The following is a 10494-nucleotide window of genomic DNA, read 5'->3' as shown; positions in this document are numbered from 1 at the left end:
CACACATGACCACTGGAAAAACAATAGCCTTGACTAGATGGACTTTTGTTAGCAAAATAATGTCTCTGCTTTTGAATATGCTGTCTAGGTTGGTCATAACTTTCCTTCCAAGGAGTAAGCGTCTTTTAATTTCATGGCTGTAATTACCATCTGCAGTGATTTTGGAGCCCAAAAAATAAAGTCTGATACTGTTTCCACTGTTTCCCCATCTATTTCCCATGAAGTGATGGGACCAGATGCCATGATCTTCATTTTCTGAATGTTGAGCTTTAAGCCAACCTTTTCTCTGTCCTCTTTCACTTTCATCAAGAGGCTCTTTAGCTCTTCTTCACTTTCTGCCATAAGGGTGGTGTCATCTGCATATCTGAGCTTATTGATATTTCTCCTGGCAATCTTGATTCCATCTTGTGCTTCTTCCAGTACAGCGTTTCTCATGATGTACTCTGCATATAAGTTAAATATGCAAGGTGACAATATATAGCTTGATGTACTCCTTTTCCTATTTAGAACCAATCTGCTGTTCCATGTCCAGTTCTAACTGTCGCTTCCTGACCTGCATATAGGTTTCTCAAGAGGCAGGTTAGGTGGTCTGGTATTCCCATCTCTTCATAATGGACCTCAATTTATTTTTCTGGTACATCTTTGTGTAAGAATGAGAAAACTGCCCCCTAGATGGCCCCTGAGAGCAGGTGACTCTGCAGGAAAAAGAGTTTCCCTTTGACCTTAGAGCTCAGGGCCCAGCTGGGTGGCTGTCAGGAGGATGGGGTCACAGGGAGGACCACAGCCAAGGTCCCACTTTTTGGGGAAGGCAACTGATACCTATTCTCCGCACATGGCTGAGACACTTTGCCAGTATCTCTTAAACTGAGAATTTGAAATATTTTCCTACTTGTGCAAATAATTCTCAAGGACATCATCAGGTTGGCCCAGCTCTCAGAACATAAAATAGAAAATGTAAGCTATTTCATCACTTTTGTTAGAAGTAGTCTTAAGGACAATTCAACATGTAAGAGAAGACAGATTCTTATGGGTTATGTCTGTTTGGAAATAGCAGCTCAAGGCATGTAAAGAAGTCAGAGCTTAACTGTACTGTCATTGGTCTTAGACACCTACAGGTATTTCCCAAGAGCTAGTGACTGCAGTTCTGTTTCTTCTGGCGATGAGAAGGAAGTAAAGGAATTGGACAATAGTCTAATCTTCACTCACAGAGACTGTGCTTGTGAAGGTGACAGTATCTGGTGAAGAAACCAGAAGTTGATCTACTTGAAATACCAGCTGCTTTGAGGCACTGGAGGTGGCTAGAGAGGGATATATCCAGGGCTGAGAGCTCCCAGCACACAGGCTTGCAGACTGCCTGCCCAGCTCCTCCCGGAACACAGGTAACTGCTTCCAGAATCTCTGTGTAGCTCCATGAATCCTTTCTGGAAATAGCAAGGATTAGGGTCTTTTTTCATCCTGCTCCTATCAATATTTCTTTGGATGGGGCTCTTCACTTATTCTGCCAGAGCAAAAGTGAAGCATCTTTTTCTCCTGATTTAGTTCTTAGATTATTTACTTACTTCCCAAAAAGTCTTGCTTCTTTGGAAGCACATGTGATCGGGGTAGGACGTCTAAGACCCACAAATCCTTCAAGTAAGATCCTTCTACAGAGGAAGGTGCCTAATGGGAGATGGCTGAATGTTACCACATCAGTCTTTGCCTGGTGTCTGTTATAAATCATTTTTTACTCAGTCTTAATGCAATCACCAAGGAGGAAAAGATAAAGATATTCTATTACTTTTTCACAAATTTTCTTTAAAAACTAATTTCAATAGTCCTCTAATTATGAAATGCATACTGTTCATTTTAAAAGGCTTGAAAAGTAAGAAGACAAGAAATGCTGATTGCCAGAATCATGCAACCCACATATAGGGCATTAAAAAAAAATTATTACAGTATTACAGACTAGCCTTCCTCCACTAGAGTGATGATGAAATGCATCTGATGCTCTTCCAGGACTTCCAGACCACATCCAGCCACCATGAGTTCCCTTGGTGAAGCAATCATCCACCTTGCAATCGATCTGTTCCACCAGATCAGACAATCAGAGAAGGAGAACATCTTCCTGTCCCCTTTCAGTGTCTCGTCAGCCTTAGCCATGACTTACTTAGGGGCCCGAGAAAACACCGCGTCAGAAATGCAGAAGGTAGGTGCAGCTGCCTTTCCGTCACAGGTCTGCGTGGTTTGTCTGCTGGCTGGTGTGCAGATGACCACAGGTCTGCCTGTCCCTGGTCCCACGGGAAGCTCAAGCAGCCCCACGACTTGGTGGGCACAGAGCGGGGCACATACTCTCCCGCAGGGCTACCCCCTGCTCCTGTGCCTGGACTTCTTCTGGGGGCTGGGATGAACCCCTACAATTGCCCAGGAACCAGAGGAGGCTTTAATGGAAGAGTTCACTGGAAGTGAGTCCCTGACTAAGATCCACGGGAGACATCTTTACGTGTTTCCTCAACGATTAATGTAAAACGAGACACGATCCTTTGAAGTGGACAGCGCTCAAGCAGCTTTGTGCTTTCCACACACAGACTGTGTTTTAAGGATGAAGCTTTCACTGGACAGTTCCGTGTGCTTTTTCTTTGTTTCCTCTTGAGTTTGTCTCTGTGAGGGGCATTTATTTGGTACACAGTTTTGCTTGTGGGCATTCTTTCGTCCTTCCGTTCTTTCTTTATCACTTCCTCTGATGTGTACAGATCGTTGCAGTCTCCTTGTCCCACTCCCTGTCTTCTCCAGGTCCTTCACTTCAGTGAAATCGCAGAGAACCCAAGAGGACAAGCTGCAGGAAATCCCGTGAGTCAGAGAGCTTTGGATGTGGAGGAGGTCATCTGTCCAAGAGGGTCATAGCTTAAACTGGGGATTTCAGATAAACTGGGAGAAGTCCATTTTTAGAGGTCATGCTAGGCAAGCTGGAGAGAATTGTTTCTCAGTTCACATGTGTGCGTGTGTGAAATCATTTCAGTTATGTCCTACTCTCTGTGACCCCATGGACTGTAGCCCTCCAGGCTCCTCTGTCCATGGGATTCTCCAGACAAGAATACTGCAGTGGGTTGCATGCCCACCCTCAGGAGAACTTCCCGCCCCCAGGGGACCTTCCCGCCCCAGGGATCGAACCAGCATCTCTCATGTCTCCTGCATCAGCAGACAGGTTCTTTACCACTGGCACCATCTGGAAAGCCCTCTCATTTCACATTACATACTCATTTACTTCCCTGGTAGCTCAGACTGCAAAGCATCTGCCTGCAATGAGGGAGACCTGGGTTTGATCCCTGGGTCAGGAAGATCCCCTGGAGAAGGAAATGGAAACCCCCTCCAGGACTCTTGCCTGGAAAACCCCATGGATGGAGGAGCCTGGTAGGCTACAGTCCGTGGGATCACAAAGAGTCAGACATGACTGAGCGACTTCACTTCACTTCCCTTCACTTATTTACCTCATATCTTTGTTTTTCTGAAAGTAGAGAAGCATATGCTTAAAATCAGGGACTCAGAAACCTGAAGGAGCTTCAAATAGTGATCTGCTGTTCAGGAATGAGGAACACGGCAAAAATACAATGGCTCTCAGCCACAGTGATGTCATCCCAACTAGCCAGGGGCAATAAAAGGCTTGCTACATCGCATGCAAATACTTTCAGATAGGACAGCAGGACCAGGGTATGGAAACTCTGATTAAGGTTATATATTATTATATAGAATAAAAATAAGTATACTAATCACAATATGTTGCTATAATTGCATAGTTTTAATTAACTCAGATTAAGAGCAAAAAGCATATGATCAAGTGTATTATGGAGTGTTTTGGAAAATGAATGAGAGCTACGGTTTATCTAAATAGTCTAAAACTCTTAGCCAAAAGTGAGAGATTCTGAATTGAGACAAGCCTACATTGAAAAAATTATCTGTATCTCCTTGGAGAAGTTTCTAAGCTCTCCGAGCTCTCCTGTGAATGGCACTGAAGACTTAGAGATGCTGAGGTACAGCTGTTCCCAGGCTCTCTGGCACCCACTGTTCCTACACTGGGAAGTGTGGCCGTCACAGTGAAGAACCACAGATCACAGTCAACAGGTCTTAGAAGGTAATCCCTCAAAGGACTGTAACAGGGCATCGAATCACAACATAGGACAACATACAGATCTCATGTTCTCACACAGCTGATGACTGTTAGGAATCCTCTGCGGCTCTAGCCCTTCAGGAGCTTCTGTTCAGCTGAGACCTTCACCCTAACTATTGGAGATAACTGAGGGACAGTGCACTGATGGAATGCTGATGCTTCTCTGAGCGACTGAACTGAACTGAACTGAGCTGAGCTGATGCATCTCTAGTTCAGCAGAGGAAAGGCTGGAATGTGTTAGAGCAGGGAGGGAGAGCTACCTGGAAGATTTAATGTAAAGACTGGGAAAGCTAATTCCAGTAACACACGCCAATTAGGGGAAGTAACAACAACCATCATCCCCAGGGATACCTCCCTCTAGACAGGGATCCAAAAGACCCTGGGGGTGTAGAGTTCACACTGACAGAGAATCCAGTGAGCTCACTTTTTGGTGTTTGAAGGTTGAAAAGCCAGGAAATATTCATCATCACTTTCAAAAGCTTCTGACGGAATTAAAGAAATCCACTGATGCCTATGAGCTGAGGGTCGCCAACAGGCTCTATGGAGAAAAGGAGTTTCCGTTTCTCCAGGTGAGTTTCCTCATCTGTCACACCTTTAGTCTGCATGCTGGGTCCTCGGGCCCCAGCTCCTAATGGAGGGGGAGGGGTGCAGAGGAGCCTGGGAACCCGCACGGGGGCATTACCCCCAGGGGCCGGGCTCCCCAGCCACAACCCCACCCGCTGGAGTGTCCAGAGGCTGATAGCACACCAGTGAGGCGGGGCTGGGCATGGGCTTGTGAACTCTGCTTGATCAGGATTTAGCACATCGCATTTAATTCGGGAATCCCGACATGGTTACTGATAAATCACTTTTCATTCCTGCTTTCTTCCTGCTCATGTCACAGGAATACATGGATAATGTTCAGAAATTTTATCTGGCCAGTGTGGAATCTGCCGATTTTAAAAATGCTGCAGAGGAAAGTCGAAAGATGATTAACTCCTGGGTGGAGAGCCAAACCAATGGTAGGTTATGAGTCACTCATTAAAAGTCACCACTGAGTCCCCACTGTGTGTGAACACAGTGTGGACCCTGCCCAGGCTTCCAGGAGCAGGGGTGAGACGAGATCAAGGAGGGTGGGGAGTCCTGCAGGGGGCGGACGGTCCACGTCAGTGCGGAGAGACCCGGGCGGGGGTGCTCCCAGGACCAGCCCCCTGCAGGCACAGCTGAGTCTGGAAGACAGTGTCTTGTGGATCCCAAGTTTCTGCTCAGACTTCAGGGTGATTCATAAGTTTTCCTTTCAATTAGAGGCTTAACTTCTGGATTATGATTCCTCAAGAGAAGATATTAGAAAGGGTCCCTTTGTTAATCGGGAAACAATCTTCTCTCCCCCAAACCACCCTTTCTGCAGAAATGACCCCCTGCAGTAGGAGGTGCCTGGCCCACGTCCCCCTCCCACAGGACTGTCATAGGTGTCCTCCCCTCCCGGGACAGGTGGCTGGACAAAATCTCCCTGCTCGAAACAGAGGGCTAACCTGCAGCAACTCAACGTGGAGAATGAAGACGAAGACTCCTCAGGGAATGGTGTCTGCCGCGTGCTCCAAATTACTGCGTGCATGTTGATTGTCCAGAAGAATATTCTGGCTACTTCTTCAGAATATTGAGCTCAAGTTTGAAAAGACAGAGAGGGAGGAAGGGAGGAAGAACAGGGGAATGCGTGCAGGCTGGAGGAAGCAGGAGAGGACCCAGGGGGCAGTGGGGGGGGGGGGGGGCGGCGCAGGAATGTGACTTGTGGAAAACATATCTAGAATCAGTGCATCAGGGTTCCTTGTGACATGACTGTGGCCCCCACACACACACACTGAACGCCTTCCCAGGCAGGAGCAGGGGCGTCTCCGTGAGGGCGGCTCCATGAGGCCGGGGCCGTGAGCAAAGCCTCACCTGGTGAACCGCTGGGCATGCGGTCCCTCCCGGGCTGACTCGTGCGAGTATTTAATCATCACTTGCAGCTTTCAAAGCATCTGACAGACAAGCCCCTCGTGCCTTTCACGACAGACCTCTGGTTTTCTGTCTTTGCAGAAAGAATCAAGGGTCTGTTTCCCAAAGACTCTCTCGACAGCACCACTGTTCTGGTTCTGGTGAACGCCGTCTATTTCAAAGGGCAGTGGAACCAGAAATTTCAGGAAGAAAGTACCGCGGAGGAAAAGTTTTGGCTGAACAAGGTATTGTCCGTAATTAATTTATAATAATGTAACATAGCTCTGTGTAGAATGTGAAAGTTAAATACATATTTGATCGTTTCTTCTATAACTGCTAGTAGAAGTAGAATTTTTCAAGGCTCTTTTTTCACCTTTATTTAGTTGGTAATAGTTGAAGAAACTCTTGTCTCTAATTCAGATTTCCCAGACCATCTCTTAGAAGGAAGATGAGTTTGGTATCTCAATAAGATTATCTTTTTTTTTCTCTTTTGGACTAATGCCCATTTAGCATTTTTTTGCCACATGAATTTATTGCAGGATACAAGCAAACCTGTGCAGATGATGAAACAAACCAGTCACTTCAATTTCGTGTCACTGGAGGACGTGCAAGCCAAGATCCTGGAAATCCCGTACAAAGGCGGAGAGCTGAGCATGCTGGTGCTGCTGCCCAGTGAAGCGGACGGTCTGCAGGAGGTGAGGCCTGGCGTTTACAGGGCTTCAGGGCCCGTGTGGGCTGCTCACGGAGGCAGTGCTCACAGAATGCTGGCGATGCGCCAGGAGAGCAAAACACTAGCGCGTGTCGTTTCTTCTCTGTTGAGTCTAATGGAACGTCGTGAAGGAGAACTTGGCCTCCTGCGACTTTCCAAAAACACAGCCCTTCCTGTGTGATGCGGAAGAGTGTGTAGAGAACCTTAACTTCACGGGACCCAGCAATATTCTGAGAAAACTAGAATATCACTCCAAAAAACAATATGCTTGGCTCACACAGTAATATTTTGCAGCCATCAAAACTTCACCTATTCCAGTCTATTCATTTGAAGACAGGGGAAACTAAAAGTCAAATGCAGATGACTCACGGAAAATATACGCACATTCACTCACGAACAGAATCAAACAAAGTAAAACAATGCTGAGCTCCATTCTGCAGACTGAACCCCATGCTTCGTAGAGAGGAGACAAACCAACCCATCCTGATGCTCACTTTCTATTTAGAAGTATTCTCTCAGAGTTATTGGAGCCTCACTGCTGGGAATTAAAAAGAAGTGAATCTTCCTTTCAGCATTGTTATATTGGTTCAAGATAATTTGTAAAGAAACCGATAACAATATCTGGCATATAAACGTCATTCCATAAATGGCCATCTGCAACTACTCTAGTAGCCAGTGATGCTGAATTTGCAGTGAACTTGTCACACAAAAAATATACATGCGGCAGCTTAGGGACTAACACACAAGGCTTAAAAGTATTGCTTAAGTAAACGCACACACTGAATCTCTACCTAATGGTGGTTTCATGCAACAATTTAAACTTGATTAGAGAAACATGTCTATACAGGAAACGCTTTCAAATAAGTCAAGCAAGTTAAAGGAATAATAATGGGTTGTACACTATAATTATATCATGCAAAAACTGCACAGAAAGACATTAACAAGACAAGACTATTTGAAAATGAGACATGTAGTGATCTGGCAACTTAAGACGCGAAGATATATAGTTCATCTTTTACAAAATAAATTTATTTAATGGTTCTGCTGTTATGCATGGGTATATATACACATATATATACAGAAGGCTCAGTCTATCACATAAATATTACAAAACATCCAGCTTGTACAGTGAGATTACATGCAATATGTAGATATTACATGCATATAGTATGGTGGGTTCATAGGCATAATACAGCTGAACCTCCTGTATTCATGTTTACTGTGCAGATAATTGTTTTCCAGACATTTCAATCCGAGGTTAGGTGGGCCCCATGACCGCTGAGAATCCTGACAGTTGTTCCTTTTCCACTGTTCCAGCTTGAAGACCAGCTCACTGCTGAGAAGCTGATAGCGTGGACGAGCCCACAGAATATGGGGAAGAGACAAGTGGACTTACACCTGCCTCGGTTTAAAGTGGAAGACAGCTACGACCTCGTGCCCACACTGAAAGCCCTGGGGATGGTGGACGCCTTCCATGATGGGGCCGCCGACTTCTCGGGCATGACCGGGAGACGAGATCTGGTGGTGTCGACGGTCGTCCACAAGTGCTTTGTGGAGGTGACCGAGGAGGGCACGGAGGCCGCGGCTGCTACTGATGTAGAAATTATTACAAGAGCAGGAAGAAATTCTGAGAGTTTCCGCTGTGATCACCCTTTCCTGTTCCTCATCAAGCACATCAGGACCAACAGCATCCTCTTCTGCGGCCGAGTCTCTTCCCCTTAGACGGCCTTGGCCAGCGGCCACACTCGGGGCATTCAGAGAGCTGTTCCCGGAGCGCGAATGCTGGTGCAACAGGCTCCCTTGGATCCATTCTCCTTTCCAAGCTCACGGTCACCTCTGAGAATATAGTCACTGAAAGAGCGCGTCTGCCCTTCTCCTCTCTTCCCACAAACACATGCAGACCTGCTCTGTTTCCGCACGGAAGCTCGCATTTGGACAAAATCTTCAACTTATGGTAAAAGGATATACCAATATTCTATCTTCACTTAACTTTGAAATAATGTATCTGCTGTTTCAAAAATCACATCTATTAGTCAAATCTACTCAGCTAGACCTCCACAATTATTGGAGTTTAAGTGACATGGGGGATACTCACAAGCTGAAAATGTCTGCTCTTATGAAGCAGGTGGTCAATAAAACAGTGCTTTTCCAGTTTACTTGGTGCTTTTCTCTTTCTTCCTTCTTCCTTTTCAACAAAGTGCAAGTGGCCTGCCACACATTGGAAAGATAATTTGGAAACATATGAATTTATAAGAAGAAAAGTTCAAAACCAGAGTAGAGCATGATACGCCTGAAGAAAAAGGCTGGAACCAGAATGTGAGAGAATCACGGCCCGTGTTAAGGTCTGGCCCCCTCAAATATTGGAAGGAAAGTGAAGCAAGGAAAGCTCTCCTGCCTTACTGGTGGGGACACAAGAGGGTGTGACTTTGGGCTTCCCAGGTGGGGCAGCAGTAAAGAACCTACCTGCAGATGCAGGAGACGCAAGGGATGTGGGTTTAATCCCTGGGTCGGGAAGATCCCCTGAAGAAGGAAATGGCAATCCACTCCAGTGTTCTTGCCCAGAGAACCCCGTGGACAGAGGAGCTTGGCGGGCTACAGCCCGTGGGGTCACAGAGAGTCGGACACGGCTGAGCGCCTGAGCATGCAGTCGTAACTTGGAAGTGAACACAAACAACTGAGTGGGACCTTCCTGGTCACAAAGTCCTTTTCTGGTCCCAGTTGTTATTCGTAAGAAAAAGGTTTTAGCCTCCTAGGTTTTCCTGAGTACCAAAGTGAAAGTCGCTCAGTTGTGTCTGACTGTTTGTGACCCCACAAACTATACAGTGTTAGGACCAAACTGAAGCCAGGACAGGCTCTAAGGGGCAGGCTAGGCCTGAGAAAAGCTGAGGCTCTGGGAATTCCCGCAGGCAGTGTAGCTCAATCAATCAGAAAAAATCCCCGTAGCCCCCCGCCCACGCCAGACCTGAGCCAATCCAGATAGGGATGCAAGGTTTAAAAGTCCCACGCACACGTTCAGTTTAACCAATCAGCTATGCTGTTACAGAAACAAAGAACCGTCTGTATAAAAGTATATGTGATTCAGAACTCGGGGCCCTTGTGAGATTCCACTGTGCTGGATGAAACCTGGGCCCTGGCTCGAGCTAGCAATAAACCCCTTTATGCTTTTGCATTGCTGTGGACATCTTATTCTCTCAGTTTTGGGGACTCAGACTCTGGGCATAACATTTGGGGGCTCGTCCGGGATCCCTTTAACTGGGAAGAATAACACTCCCGCGGTAGAGGGGGTTTCCTCACTTGGAGAAAAGCTATCTGAACACCGGTGTTGAGTTTGCTTAGCCAGTGTAAGACCGAGGCCCAGCTTACGCACTGGAAGGCAGCTGGCTCTGGTGAGAAGAAAGCTCTTGTCAGGCTTAATCAGGGACGAATTAGTCGTCTTAGCCGGCGTAAGGCCGAGGCCGGGCATCGTGCTGGGAAGGCGGCTGGCTCTGGAAGACCTAGCGCTGTGTTCTCGGCCGAGGTTTGTCTCCTCTGTTCGTCGCATCTTTGTGTGCGCCGGCATTGCCGCTGCTCTCTGTGTGTTCGTCTTGTCTCCTGTGTTCTATCCCGTAATCATGGGGCAAGAGACTTCCACTCCGTTGTCCCTTAGGACTGACCACTTTTCTGATTTTAAGTCTAGAGCACAGAATCTATC

The 10494-nt window shown here is 46.7% G+C and overlaps 1 protein-coding gene across 2 annotated transcripts; it reads left to right on the top strand.

The window, feature by feature from the left end:
- The first annotated feature begins 1200 nt into the window (after positions 1-1200).
- On the top strand, positions 1201-8959 carry LOC101103612 (serpin B3-like). Of its 2 annotated transcripts, XM_027960881.2 has the most exons (9): positions 1201-1379; positions 1996-2185; positions 2770-2826; positions 4582-4710; positions 5025-5142; positions 5612-5701; positions 6197-6339; positions 6634-6789; positions 8121-8959. In XM_027960881.2, exons 2-9 carry the CDS (start codon positions 2021-2023, stop codon positions 8523-8525), a joined length of 1263 nt encoding a protein of 420 aa, XP_027816682.2. In that variant the 5' UTR covers positions 1201-1379; positions 1996-2020; the 3' UTR covers positions 8526-8959. The 2 variants fall into 2 exon arrangements, with proteins under 2 accessions (XP_027816682.2, XP_004020623.3); XM_004020574.5 differs by lacking the exon at positions 5612-5701.
- Positions 8960-10494: the final 1535 nt, after the last annotated feature.

This window comes from Ovis aries, chromosome 23 (assembly GCF_016772045.2).
Source record: "Ovis aries strain OAR_USU_Benz2616 breed Rambouillet chromosome 23, ARS-UI_Ramb_v3.0, whole genome shotgun sequence".
In the NCBI taxonomy this organism is placed as follows: Eukaryota; Metazoa; Chordata; class Mammalia; order Artiodactyla; family Bovidae; genus Ovis; species Ovis aries.
Note: the sequence above shows the minus strand (reverse complement) of the source record. Positions and strands in the feature narration are given on the sequence as shown.